The following is a 15,724-nucleotide window of genomic DNA, read 5'->3' on the forward strand; positions in this document are numbered from 1 at the left end:
AAGCTAAAGGCATTCACATAAATAACACGTGATTTGCTAATTAGCAAGATAATAAAATACATTTTTATAGTCGGCATGTTATTTCATTGACAAATCGATTTATAACAATTTCACAATGGACCATTGTTTGAAGCACAATAGCCATTGACATATTTTTCAAGTATTTTTATTAATCCAATAAATCAGAAAAAAGTATGAACAAAAACTGTGGTCAGCATTATTAAATAAAAACCACTGTCTACAATTTTTTTGAATCATCACAATAACTACAAATTGCTTGCATATTATGGAATTGGAAATGTATTGATACACTTAATAGTATCTACTTACTTATATAATAATTAGGTATAAAGACAGAATAAACACTATATCTACTTACCTACCTAAAAAAATAATAAGTATACAAATCTAGAAAAGCATTGAATTCAAATAAAATAAGATATAACGTTTTGACTTGGTAATCGGTCAAATCTGATGCACTATATTGCATACTAAAAATACCAGAAGAACGGTAGTGGCGACGGGACGCCAGGCGTCCTTAATGTTGTTGCAGAACGAGTTGAGGTACTACCGCGAGGGCAGGGCCGGAGTCGGGGCAGGTGTCGCCATCATGGAGGACGAGTGCACGCTCCGGCCGTGCGCCACCGACTTTTCGATAGCGGCCATCATGTCTCGTAGGGACAGGCAGGAGAGACAGGCGCTCCTGGAGTCTCCTCGGCGCCCCCCTAGAGAAAATCTCACCCCTCTCGGGGATGGCCATTTTCCGATGCACGGTAAGAGAATAAATACCTAAATGTTCTTTTTTATGTTACCTAATTGGCTACAGAGAAATAACTTAATCCTAAGTGTCATAATGTTATATCTATGATAACAAGAAAAAAGGTGCCTACTTACCTATTGGGTAAGTAGGTATAATATTGCAGTTCCGAAGGGTGGAGGTAGGCTGTTAAGATTCGACATAAATAGTGCACACTAAACTTTGTCAGTCATACTTATTTGTTTTTCTTGAACTAAGAATACAATTTGCAGATGGTGTTGGTTGGTTTTAACATTCAATTAAACTCTGCCTATACCAAACCAGAATTGTTTAGGTATACTATGGGCGATCCGACAAAAATAGTGCACAGTCATACTTATTTTTTTTCGTTGAAATAAGAATACATAATATTACAGGTGGTGTTTTTTTTAAATTTCATCATGCTCTGCATCACCAAACCATAATTGTAATAAAAATATTCTTCTACCTATAAAATATCTAAAATGATGAATGGAATGGCATAATTTTTGATATTTTATAGATAAATGAACATTTTTGAATATTATCTACTATAGATTGTTTCGGCAGGGTTTAATTAAATTTTTAAAACTAACAAACACTATCTACACACTATAGTCTTAGTTCAATGAAAATAAATACGTTTGACTGGCAAAGTTTAGTGTGCAATATTTATATCGGATCTTAACAGCCTACCTCCACCCTTTGCCACTGTAATATTGTTACAAACAGAAAAATATATTTTCATGAGTAAGGGTGGGTATCTAGGTAGTTTATTTTCAAGATAGATATATCTACGAAGCTAGACAGGAAACTAACTATAGTTACTTAGTTGAAAATACTGATAGTAGGTAGGTAGATATAACTATTTTTTTTGATTAAGAGGTGTTTATAGTAGGCAGGTAGGTACCTACCTAACTATAAATTACCAATCTACTCAAATACCTACCTAAGAAGAAGTATATCTATTTCTGATTTCATAAATGTACCTACGTAATTACCTTATAGGTAGGTAGGTACTATCATAATTCGGTACCTAGTTACCTACTACCTACTACATTATAATTTGGTGTTACTAAGCTAAATTAATGCAGACTAAGTCCTACCTTCCTACTAATTTGTTTTTTTTTTTATAAATTAAGTTGATATGTACATAAGTATTACCTACATAGATAGGAACCTACATATTATAATATACGTTTAGGTTTAGATTCACCTGCATACCATAATTTTTCAAATATTGCAACTCTTCCAAAATTGTCATTGTTGCAGCGTAGCAGAATCCAGATTAATAGGTAGGTACTTAACAGTAAGGTCTCCACAGGCCGTGATTAATAATTGATATCAATAATTTTATCTGACAATCTGTGTTGACTAAATTCCTAACAAACCTACATTTTAATAATAATTTTTGCTTAATTATATTGAGATGTTATCAGTGGCGAAGGGTGGAGGTAGGCTGTTAGGATTCGCTATATATAGTTCACACTAAACTTTTTTAGTCATATGTATTTGTTTTTATTAAACTAAGACTACAATTTACAGATGGTGTTAGTCAGTTTTTAAAAATCAATTAAACCCTGCCTAAACGAAGCCATAATAGTTTTGGTCTAATTTGGGCAATACGACAAAATTGTGCACACTTTTTCATTCATAGTTATTTGTTTTCATTGGATTAAAAATACATATTACACATATTGTTGGTTATTTTTTTTAATTCATTAAGCCCTGCCTAAACCAAACTATAATAAATAAAACATATTATTCTATTTATAAAATATTCAAAGTTATGTATGATTTAATTGCATAATTTTAGATATTTTATATATAGACATGTATTTTTTGACTATTATCTATTATGGCTTGGTTTCTCAGGGTTTAATTGAATTTTAAAAACTAACCAACAATATCTGTAAATTGTAGTCTTATTTCAATGAAAACAAATATGTATGTCTGAAAAAGTTTAATGTGCACTGTTTATGGCGGATCTTAACAGCCTACCTCCACCTTTCGCCACTGTGTTATACACATCTAATAGATTAATTGAATGAGAAAATTCATTGAAAATTTATTTACTCTATACCTAATCGCTTAAGTAGCCGTAATATAGCTTCTCTCATGTAGATTGAATGATAGTTGCAAGGATTTATAATGATTTACAAAATAAAACAAATAATAAAGATAACATTGGTACACCTACTGGATCATTTGTATTACATTTGGTATTATACCTACCTAGGTAACATAGGTATATTTGGTTTTTGCTTTGTAGGTAAGTAGGAAGCATCTACGTATGTACCTACTACATTCGAATTTCGTTCATAGGCACTTCGGTAGTCCGAGAAATTTTGATTAGGTACCAAAATGCCCAAAACCAACATAATAATGGTAGACTATTTTATGGTCATAGAGATGATACCTAGTTACGTATTTGATGTTAGTTTATTAAAACATACCTATGATTATTAAACTTATTTATCTATAACTAATTTATGTATAACCAATGTTAACCTAAGTTATATAGGTACATAATATATATATAAAGATTTACAGGTACCTACCTAATGTTAGATAATGGCAAAGGGTGATTGAAGGTAAGTAGGCTGTGATAGGTAACCGAAATAAAGTCTAAGGACCATATTAACTGGACTTGCATTTGATTTTTTTTTCATATTCAGTATTATACTGAACAAAAACTATTGGGTATATTTTTCGTTTTTATAATAAGTAGATGTTTCACGAAAAAAAACAACAAGCACTAAAATAGACATAAAAAGTAATGCTCAACTGCGATTCGAACTCGGGCCAGAATGTTCTACCGTTTCGGTAGTTAAGCGTTTTGTCGAAGCGACCGTTTCAGATCGTACCTAGCGCGATAACATTAATAAAAAAAAAATGTTAGGCTTATCTACCTACAGCCTCAGGTTTTGACATTGTAGTTGTATTATTTACAATACACGTGTAATCGTTTTTTTATGTATTGTAGGTATCCATGAAATGTACCTATTAAATTAGTTGACGCCTTTGGATTTGTTAGATTGTGTCTGTGTTACCTATAGGTTGTTAGCTGGTATTAGCGAAATTGCTACGTCGTGCTGTTTTGTTGACTAAGTCAACAATCAATTATTTTTAATACATACATACCCTACAGAAAGATATCGTTGGCAAATTATATTCTTTTGTAGAATATGAAATAATGAAATTAATATTTAAATAGGTACTTGAGCAATTAAAAAATAATTTTATAACGAAGGTAGGCTCTAAATAATTGCCTAATATGGACTCATCGCCGCTGGTGTTAGATAATAATAACCTGCCAAGTTAATGTGCCCTAAACAATTCCTCCGTATCAATTGTGCAAACAGTAGGTATAAACACACAATCCTCCAAACAAGCAAAAAATAATGTATTTTAGTTTAGAATAAAATAGAATTTGGTAGGTAGCTATCTTCAGTTAAACTTCTTGTCTAATAAAGTAGGTAGACTATCCAATTAGTGGTATTTATTTATTTAATATTTAAAATAAATTAATACTTGAAGTATTATTTTTATTCTGTCTTCACGTCGGTAAATCAATGAGCTTGCAAATCCATGACGTCATTTGTGACTGATGTTGGTAGGTACAGACATACAGAAGTAGGTATTCCGAGCTTTTTATTGAAGATAATAATATAGTTAAAAGCTGTCTACTTTACTTGCTTAATTATTAACTTATGAGATCATGTTTCCAGATACCTACCCAATTAAATAAATAATTTTGATAGCAGCAATAAAGCCGTTACACAAATTTGAGATAATTATTTTGGTGCGTAAAGCCTCTAATTGGATTGATAAAATATGGCCATTGTAAACTTTACTTTAATGAGGTGAAAGCAATATTTACACTGATGTTTCAAAATGGTTTTTTTTTTAAATTGGCCGAAGTTATTATGGTGTCATGCTTAAAAGTCTTTAGACATTTATGATATCTTGGGATTATTTCTTGCAGAATAGGTAGGTATAAGTAAGTACGCACCTACCTATAAAATTATCTATAAAACATCTAATAAATATGTATCTTCCCCAATAAATTCCGTGTGAGATATATGTATTATAGTTGGGACATGTTTTTATGAGAGTAAGATATGTAGGCAGTAGGCACATATATTTTTTCCTAGGTTTATATTTACATGGGTATGTGATGGAAATTATTAAAACTAAAAACGTAAATCAACTAACCAAAACTTCAACTCCAGGCAGATTATACTGTCATCCATATTGTGAATATATGCCGAATCACCAAGAGATTGGTTTGTAATTATGGGATTGATCAAAACTCATATAGCTATCAATTAAGACGACGACAATCGGACAATATACCTACAGGTAAATATTATATAATTAAACATTAAGCTAAATGCGTTGCTACTAGGTATAGTGCAACTAGGGACATCTAGCGACAGAATATGAAAATGACCACAACGAAGCTCGAATCTATAATATTATTAGGTAAGTACCTACGTTAATGGGTAGGTATGTGGGTACAATAAAACCATATTTAGATTAAAATTTTATTTTAAAATTAAATCGATGTTTTTTTTTCAATTAAACAAAAAATAACTATGTAAGTAGGTAGGTACATGAGTAGATTGAAACATTAAAACTAGGGATGAATTATTAAAAACCGTATTCCAGAGAGATTATTGGAATAAATTTAAATCAGAAAATTAGTAGTTCCTAGCTATAAAATAATATATATGCACCTAATACCTAATGGGTAGGTATGTAAAAAAACCTTCAATCAAAGTACATTTCATAAAAGTTTTAATATATACCTACCTATCTATTATATGAATACTTAATTTCATTTTAATGTTTTTAGATAGGTACCTACTTACTTACCCATGTACCTACCTAAGTGTAGAATACTTACATATATATATTAAAACATAGGTATTAAAATGTAAATTATTAACAAACGTTAAATGGACTGCATTTTTCGTATTATGTCGCTAGATGTCATACCTAGTAGTAGATACAAAAGTGTAATAAAAAAATTGATATCGCCACAAAATTTGAAACAGCAACCACTTGAACAATTTCCACATTATTTCAACTGTAATTATTTTTCTATAAAAAAAATAAATGTAACATAGTACCTACCTACTTATCCTAGGTAATTGTTAAGTACTAAAAGTATATTATGTTTAGGACGTAGATTTGCGCATAATATAGGTACTTAATAGCAAACGTATTTTACAACGTTTGTATTAGATCGTATTCTTGTTTGTCCGGTGGTTGTTTGTCCAGTACAAATCTTGCAGTCGATTTTTAACTAACCTCCCGACTAGCTAGACATTTGAAACTTTTAGAATATATCATAACACGATGCCAATGCATTATTTTAATACTTTTAGCCATCTTTAAACAGAATTGAATTCATTTTCAGTTAATTCTGTTTTGTATGGAAAGTTATTTCAGAAAAATCCGTAAAAGGTAGAAGACTATTATTGGTTGCTAAGGGGGTGGTCCTAGCAACTAAATTATTAATATATACGTGCGTTACTATGGAAATCAAAATGAAATGTCAAAATGACATTTCAGTATACTATATTGTTTGTTTGTTTTTTTTATTTACTTCGTATTATCAAGTACAAGTTTGAGCATATTGAGCATAATAATGCAACAGAAAATTTAAAAACGTTGTAAGTATATAAAAATTTCTTTTTATCTTGTAATTATTTCTGTTTTAAGTGCCGTCGGCATTTTTGTTTTTTCTATTCGACTTCATTACTTACTACCGTTTTAAGTTGAATTGGTTGAATAAACAAAAGAAAAATGTTTTATCAAAATAAAAAAAATAAAATCATAAATTCTAATTTTAAATTTCCCTATGGTAAGTAGGTACCTATCTAGTTCAAAAATATTTCTAAAACATATTATGATTTGTCTGCCTACATCTCTCTAAGAAATTATTCAGTGGGTGTAAATTTTAATTACTTAAACTGTCATGTGTAATAAAATATATTAATTCTATGTAGATATTCCACCTAGTGTTAATTTATTGACAAACAAATTGATTGTTAATTGATTCTTTATTGGCAGAGACCTACGCATAGAAGATAAGTCGTTACAATATAAAACTAATTATTTTAATAAAATAACAAGAATAATTGTGTTGTTGAAGGTAGATAGATAGGTACCTAGTCAAATTTTATAATTATAGTAGTAGTTACATATAGGTAGCTAGGTATCACATGAAAAAAAAGGAAAAAACATGAGTTTATACCTACATAGGAAGCTATCATCTAATTACATTACTTAAGTATTAAGCTTCTAGATTCTAGGTAATATGATATTCTTAGGCAAAAACTTCATTTTATTTAAAACATCAAAAAATACTTATCTGACCAATGACCGTAAATAATAAGAGGACATTAAAATATATCTTTTGATACCTGTTTTCATTCATAAGTATTAAAATATATTTTTGACAATAATAATATGATAAAAAAACCGTGAATATAAAAAAATCGTCTGCCCACCTGATGCAGGGACGCAATTTAATTTGAGAGTTGAGGTGAGTGGGCTTTAGTCTGGAATTTAGTGCAGCTAGGTACCTTCTTGATTGCAAGTAAAACTCGCAAAGACGTCATTATTTTTTTAACTATTAGATTCCAAAGTTTGCAATTAGTACATACTTATACTAAGGTTATCTGTGAATTGCTGATATGATCATGAGCATTTTCATCAGTTTATATTTAGGTATATGAACATAATGAAATTTATTTCATTCTGATAATTATTAAATTACTTGTGTGATTTAATAAAACTACTTAATACATTGACTATACTTACGTATATTTGAAATAATTATTTGTTAGTAGACACCTACTTAAATATAAAATAGCTGTTATATTATATATCTACTTATCTTGTATCAATTTACAATGTCGATACTAAGCATATATTTACCTACTCATTGTGTGTTATTTTAATTACCTAATAATTTCAATATATTTCCACCAAGAATTGATAGTTCCAATGCCAATAAAGAAAGTTGGTGGGCACGTATGCCCGTACTTAAAGTACATTATACCTACCAATATTTGTGGTAGATCACTAAAGAATTTTCAGTAAGATTTACCCTATGTCTTACGTAGCATCTGTCTTCTTCTTCCTGTGTGTATGTCTTATTTTTTCATATTATACCTATTACAATTTTGAAGGTCTTCATGGAAAGTTTAGTTTACCCGATAAACTGCCACTAAGTTTGTTTAACATTTTGAAACTTGCAGACACCTTATGCGCCTCAAAGAAATTAAGCCAATATGCAGTGATACAGGTTTGAATTTTTTATGTATTCAAAATATATAATACACTTAAGTAAGTATAGAATATATTTATTTTAAAACCAACAAATTTAATGCGTTATATTTTTATAAGGCAGGTAGATAGATCAGAATCATGGGATAGATATTGTACTCTGACGAACCTGTTTTTCACGCGATTAGTTAAATCAGTCCAAATGAGTACCTACATAATTTTATTTATTTCCGTACGAAACAATTAATTTTACACAGTGAGTTATCTGTCTGTTATGTTTAGGCGGATGGTCTGCGGATTTTGGTGCGCGAACAAAATTTATTGCAGCGATGTCTGGTTGGAAGTTTGTCAGTAGGTATTTTGTATTGACGCCAACTTCATTGAAAAGGAAACAATTTTCTTTTGTACTGGTCACATTTTTAAATATTTGTTTGCGTGGGTAACGAAAATGCACTTTTGACAATATTTGTTTCGCTGAACAGTCATATAACATACCTACATTAGGTACATGTTAACCCCGATGTTCGAACTTTAGCACTTTCATGCTCAGAACTTTCTGAAAAAAAAAACATAGTGAATTGATTTGATTGCCTATTTATTTTAAGTGAACGAAGGTTCACTGTACGAAGTTTGATAATCATCAAAACGATCTCAACCTTTAAACCTGGTGATCGAAACAACGAGGCTGTAGTACTCTAATGAAACCATGTTCCTGGATTATTTAGCTTAAGCTTAGACATACGTATGTATAGCAGTGTCGAGGTTGTGGAGGTAGGCTGTTAAGATTAGACAGAAATAGTGAACACTAAACACTGTCAGTCATATTTATTTATCATTGAACTAAGAATAGGTACAATTTTCAGATGGTACCTTACTGTTAGTTTTAAAATTCAATTAAACCTTGCCTAAACAAAACTATAATTGATAAAAAATATTCTTTCATCTATAAAATATGTAAAGTTATGTAGGTACCTATGGTTTAATGTTTATGTTTAATTGAATTTTAAAAAGCAACAAATACTATGAACACATTGTAGTCTTAGTTCAATGAAAACAGATTATGTTTGACTGTCAAAGTTTAGTGTGTATTATTTATGTCGGATCTTAACAGTCTACCTCCACCCTTCGTCACTAAAATAAGTATTGATGTATTTAAAATGATATAGGTAAGTATTAAGTAAATACCTTCATTTTATAAATTTATCTCAATTACTGATATCAAGGATTTCGTTTAAGTACTAATAAAATATGTTGTTTTCAAAAAAAATACCAAATATAGGTACCTAGATACCACGGTCTGGGGTCTAGACTTCAGTGTAGCTGTAGGTACTAATAGATACTAAAATAGATTGAGCTTAATTTTGGATTATCGTTAATGTAATTCAAATTATTGTATGAAAAGGCTTTATGATCAAAATGAGAAGATAATATTGTTGAATGAACTAATTCTTCTTCGCGATGTGTAAACCTACCTAGGAACTTAGCAGTTTTTATGAAAGAGCTTTTGAATTAGGTACCTATAATGAATAAGGTAGGCGCCTAGTATACTTATGATAATCAAGAACCTACTACTTAGGTACCTACTTACCCACATATATGTATCTACCGTACTAAATGATAGTTCATCTAAACACTAAACGATATTTGCATTTTTGTTTATATTAAGGCTTGTAGATACCTACTTACAGAGAAGGTAAAATGTTGCCAATCTAATGAAATATGCTATAGATATGTCATAATAATTAGGATGTGTTTTATAATTATAGATAGATACCTATCAGAAAATATTTTATTGAGTTGTTGAGTTAAATTCGTGACTCTCTGTTTTCAACTCCCTACAACATTACGGACATAAATGACATCAGTTTAATTTTTAATACTTTTTCTGAGATTTAATGAAAAGTCGAGCCGTATTGCAGTTAATGATATTGTAAACTCCATACCTATAGATAGGCAATTACTAGATAATACCTATATCTAATTAAATATAAATGGCTACCTATGACCGATACATAAGCCTAAAGAAAATATTTCAAAGTTATTTTAAATAAAATGAATAATTTCAATCTCACCTAATCTAATTTGTATCATACCTATTAGGTATTAAAGTATGTACTTATCATATAAGTATGTAGGTATATATATTTTCTACTGGCAGGAAACTTAGATAGATACCTAGGTATCTATATAGTGAAGAGTGTGTGGTTGAAATATTATGAAACTAAAAAGCTTGCGAATTGTAATTAAATAACAACTTGCAAAGGGAGCTTCCTTTGGGCGAATTTTCTAAACACCTTCCGAAAATTTTCCACCCTTAAACCTTTTACCGCGCACATCGAAGCTTACAAATCCTCGTTTGAATTCGCACCTGGTTTTCACGTAAAGGCTGCCGCGCGGCCGCTCCATAAATTTGCGAAGGAGCAGAAACCCGAGCGGGGGCGGGGGGCGCCGCCGGAACATTAGGCGGGCGAGTATGTAAAAGCTCCGCTAGTGACCGGAGCTTAACACCTCAGCCCGCCGCACTTAGCGCCATATCAAATATTCACGCCCGCAAATATCCTGCCAGCCACTTTGCTAACTCTCGCCCCGCACTTGCCAGGCTTTCTCCGTGTTTCACGGCATTTCGATGGCAACACTGGCAAACACTTCCCATTCCTGTGAAATCATTGATTTCTCGACTATCTAATTAGGTATCATTCATATATTGTTTTAATGCTGATAAAACTTTTCATACGTTTTTGAATGTCCTACTTCTTCCAGTGTGTTATGGTGCGACCCAGGTTAGAATAATAGTTTTTGTTTGCGATCAACTTTTTACTGCAAACTATTTTTTGTCTTGTTTTGTTTTGTTTGAAATCAAAATTGAGAGCTTTTTTAAAGCTCTGCTTTCCAACAAAAATATTTTAAAAGCTTCCTACGGATTTAGAATGACGTGTGCACCTACTTAAATTTATTGTAGGTAGGTAGGTATATCGTTTTCTAATTTTGGGTTTTAATAGGATGATTTTCAATAAAAAATAAGTAGGTACCTATTGATTTTTTCGTCGTGTAGTGTCATCTCATATCGCAGGTCAGTTACCGCCAAGGGATAAAAACTTAGAGAAAACTCTTTACTTATTTATGTTTTTCATTCATTTTAACCGAATATATGTATCATTCCATTAAAACCATAATGCAAAGCCGCTTGCTCTGAATAAATGGTGTGTTGACGATAGTCAATAATAAAATTGTTTAATCTATATATTATACTTATTTATACCTATGTATAGATCTATAGTGACTTTCAGATGATGTAAGAATAGGTAGGTACCCACCGACTATAATATAATATTATTTAAACTTGACATTTTGAAAATATGATTATTGTCTTGATAATGGCAATAAAAATCACCAATCATGTGCGAATTCATATTCAAGACAGTCAGATAAATATATTGTGGGATGAATAAATTTAGATACAGATTTATTTAATGTGTTGTATCATTTTGTATTCAGCACATATATAAGTATACATATTATATTAAATATATTTGTTTTTGTCAGTAAGCACCAAATCTCGTACCTAGGAATAGTCCTAATACATTGTATGGAGCTCACAGTCAGTGTGTGCTTTAAATAAATATAGTTTTATATGATGCTTCGTGTGACGTTAAAGGAATTGAAATTGATATAATTATATGGGTATATAATATGAGCAGTTTAGCGGGATAGGGCAGTTGCTACGGAAATCTTGATTTTTAAGCGGAGTCAATTTTGCATTTTTGAGGCCTGCATTTTTAGAATACTTACATGATACCATGATAGGTAGGTATATAACAAATCTCGTTTGTTAACAAAATGTCGATTAACTAGTGTCAATTATTTCACATCATTTTCCATACCATTCTGTGAGTGTGATATACGTAGGTAGGTACCTACCTATATTGAAAAGGATTAAAAACATTGAGTTGAGTCAATAACAACATAAATATCTAATCAGTGTGTCATTTTCTCTAAAAAGCTCTGGGTATGACTATTATTATATTATTAGGTAATACATATGCAAAAGATCATTCGATTATCATTGAGATACCTATATATTGACGGGATATTATGTAATAAATTTAACCTATTCTAACTTAACCGTGTTTTTGTCTTTTGTTTCCAGGCAACTTTGAGAAATAATATCAATCTTTCTCACTATTAAACTATAGGTAGTTTAAAATATTTCCTTGACGCATTATCTAATCTAATATGTACCATCCTACTTATTCAAATTGTTACTATTTTTGTAACTTATAATTTTTATTTACTAATAAGAATTAAAGGAAACGGTTAAAGGATAGATTTAATTGTACTCTCCAATATCATAGTAACTTATGAATTTCTACCGTTTTATAATAAATTTTCATTTCCTTGTCTTATCCAGACTTTGACACATTATCAATAAAATAATATTTCAGTAAGACAGTTTTTCAAGTTTCGCATGCAATTCGTTCCGTTGAATTGTCAGATTGGCAATTTCCAACTGACAAAACGATTTTTCTTTGAGCATAGACAGAATTTAATATTATTCTATGATAAGTTGACATATAAGTAAAATGTAGATACATGTCTACTGTCTCTCTCTCTATATTATTTTGGTCAATTTCACGACTGTATCAATAGTGTAGGTAAGTATGTAGAATTATATCATGGATGCAATATATCTACTATTGTTTAATTTAATTTAATTTAATATAAGATATCTATGTATATTTAGTAATATTGAAATTATTGTTCTATTACCTACGCTTTAGAAATTTGATGGCAAGAATCTAATTTATAAAAAAATATGTCTATTGGTAAATGCAAAATTCTAATTATTATTTTAAAGTTTTATAAGCTATTGATTATGTATGTAAGTACTTAGTAACCTACTTACCTATTTGATGATTAAATTATAAATTATTCATAATAAATTAAAAATTTTAACTCTTCTAATGAAAAACCAATTCAAATTCAATAAAGACATACATCGATCAAAGACCGCAGATATTTATAGCCGTGCTCTTGGAAAAAACTTCATGAAAAGGTTGCAGGTATGTAGTAGGTACATAAAAATATTTTTTCAGAAATTTCGAGATTCTCATTCCTCGAGAAATCATCAATAAAAATCTCGAGAAACTATCGGTACTGAAACAAGAAGAAAAAACTCGTATTCTGAAATGGATTTTTTGAACGAAGGGGTTATTTTCTGACGTCGTATAATAATTAGTCCTGGATGAGTCAAGAAAGCTCTCGGTTAGTATAAACCTGATTTTATTTTCAAAACCATATACTTATGTATCTTATTTATGAAGATATGATATATACTTATTGTATAGGTAGGTACCTATTGATTGAAAAAACAACGTTTGGAATTTACTCAACTACCGAAGTCATCAGTAGTTAGGTACGTCAGTTGCATAGTGAATGAAAATAAAAATAGTAAAAACTATCTACCTAATAGGTAGGTAAGAATAAAGTGAATAAACAGATACCCAGGTAAAATGCAGAAACCTTATAACGAATTTTCTTAAAATTATATAAAGTATAAGCTCAATAATAGAAAATCGCTTTTTATGTGCAGATTTTTTTATATTTAATGGTGAAATAATATCATCAGTGAAGTTGAAGAAAAACGTCTTATATGGAGATGTAGCCTTTACACTTACTAATGAACCCAAGGTTAACTATTATTAATACTTATATTATAATAGTTAACTTATTATAGTAGCAGAAAACATTTCGCATTGAAAGCGTATTTGAGATTTCTTTTCCGGGCGCGCAATGAAATAAAAATGCCTTGCTAAACTTTGATCGACACGTACTCGTACAAACCTAAAGAATTTGTTTTGTAAAATAAACTAATACCTCCCTATTATTTTTTTTACAACCCCTGTTAGTAGTGAGGTGTCAATTCAATTATGATATACTAACCTAACCTAACACATATTAACACATCTACAGTATCAATTCCACTATGGCTACTTAAGTATGACGTACCTACCTACCTAGGTTTTAAAACATTCTGTAAACACTATCAAGTATAATATGAATGGTTTGATTAGCTCTCTTTATATTAGCAAAAACACTTGATGATTCATAACTGTATTTTGATCTTGTCCACAGATAAATTTGCGGAAACGACAGCATCATCGGTAGCAAGTGGATCTCCGTCGCCGCCGATCACGGTGACAGGATCCGAAGAAGGACGAGAGTCTCCAGCAGACGTTTCCTCGACGTCAGAAGCTGGTGGTTCGAGAGGTGGCGCCGGTGCGTCATCACCGTTGACTGGAGCCAGCTCTGTTCCCAGAGATCCGCGGCTACAAGAAAGGTGCAATTGTGACGAGCTCCGGCACGTGCATTGTCACTTAGAAACTAAAGACCTCTGGGATAAGTTCAATGATCTCGGCACGGAGATGATCATCACAAAGACTGGAAGGTAAGATCTCCCTCAAGTTATTATAGGTAATATTTTTGATAATTTTGGTGTATTTTAATAACGTGATTCAATTCTACAACTGTAAAGTTCAAAACAACTATTATAACTTTTAGAAAAATAAGAAGATATCCCACACAAATCGTTAAAATATTTACATATAATATGTAGTAACAACGTCAAAAGGTCTCATTCCTTGGATCTAATTTCATGGAACCTTAAAGAGGCCGGAATCATTATCGGGCAAACTCATATAAATATGAGCATCGTTGACTACGAGACAGCAATTTTCAAGCCAAAAATGTAATCATTCGTTATTGATAATAATATTCAAATTTTGTTTTCGTATCCGTAAGCGATTAGGTAGTTATTTTTTGGATTTTATGAGCCACGTGATCGAATCGTTGCCGATTGGCTGCAGCGAGACAATCTATGTGTATGTTTAGATTAATGCATTTATACTCGCACAGACGAAGGGCGTCATCGATGCTTGTAAAAAAATCTACAGAGTCCTTCAGACGTTCGATTCACGTGGTAGTTACTGTGACCACACCACCACTTGTTCATTTTATACATACAGTCATTCATATCATAATCATATATAACAGACTATAGCATCCTACACCAAATCAAGCCAGAGGGATGCCTTAAGCTCTCACCACCCCCTTTGGAGGTGATAGTAGGTACTCACTCAATAATATAATAGTACTTACCAGGTTGTAGTTTTTTAAGATTCTTATTCATCCCTCCTCCCATCCCCCACCTTTTCTAATAATACCGAAAATTGAAAACCGAATAATGGGGGTAGAAAATGAGATATGGAATCCCACTATCTATCTATCCCATTTCACACCGCCACATAGTTTATTTTCTATATCTATTACACAGCATCTACAATAATAATTATAACATTATATAAACTCAAACGTAAATTTCGGTACTCATAGAAGTAGGTGCTTGATAAAGCACTCACATCTTTATTAGATATATCGTGAATAGTGACAACCTCATTTTGTAAACCAAGTAGTAAACCTTGAATCTTAAAAAAAATAGTTAATTGTGTTTAAGGATATTTTTACTTGGAACTAATACCTATGTATCAATTAGATACGAATAGAACTACAAATATTTTAATAATGGGTAGTATCAAATAATATCGTTTAAAATATCTCGGTGCTATTAGGAACACGTTATCAATGTTA

The 15,724-nt window shown here is 30.9% G+C and overlaps 1 protein-coding gene across 1 annotated transcript in view; it reads left to right on the forward strand.

The window, feature by feature from the left end:
* The first annotated feature begins 541 nt into the window (after nucleotides 1-541).
* Nucleotides 542-15,724, forward strand: part of LOC147066251 (uncharacterized) — a 135,414-nt gene continuing 120,231 nt past the window's right edge. Inside the window, exons 1-2 of the mRNA XM_085955741.1 lie at nucleotides 542-755; nucleotides 14,213-14,525. Coding sequence (XP_085811867.1) covers nucleotides 542-755; nucleotides 14,213-14,525 — 527 coding nt within the window. The remainder of the gene's footprint in view (nucleotides 756-14,212; nucleotides 14,526-15,724) is intronic.

This window comes from Rhyacophila brunnea, unplaced genomic scaffold (assembly GCF_057557595.1).
Source record: "Rhyacophila brunnea isolate RB1 unplaced genomic scaffold, BYU_Rbru_1.0 scaffold_5, whole genome shotgun sequence".
Lineage (NCBI taxonomy): Eukaryota > Metazoa > Arthropoda > Insecta > Trichoptera > Rhyacophilidae > Rhyacophila > Rhyacophila brunnea.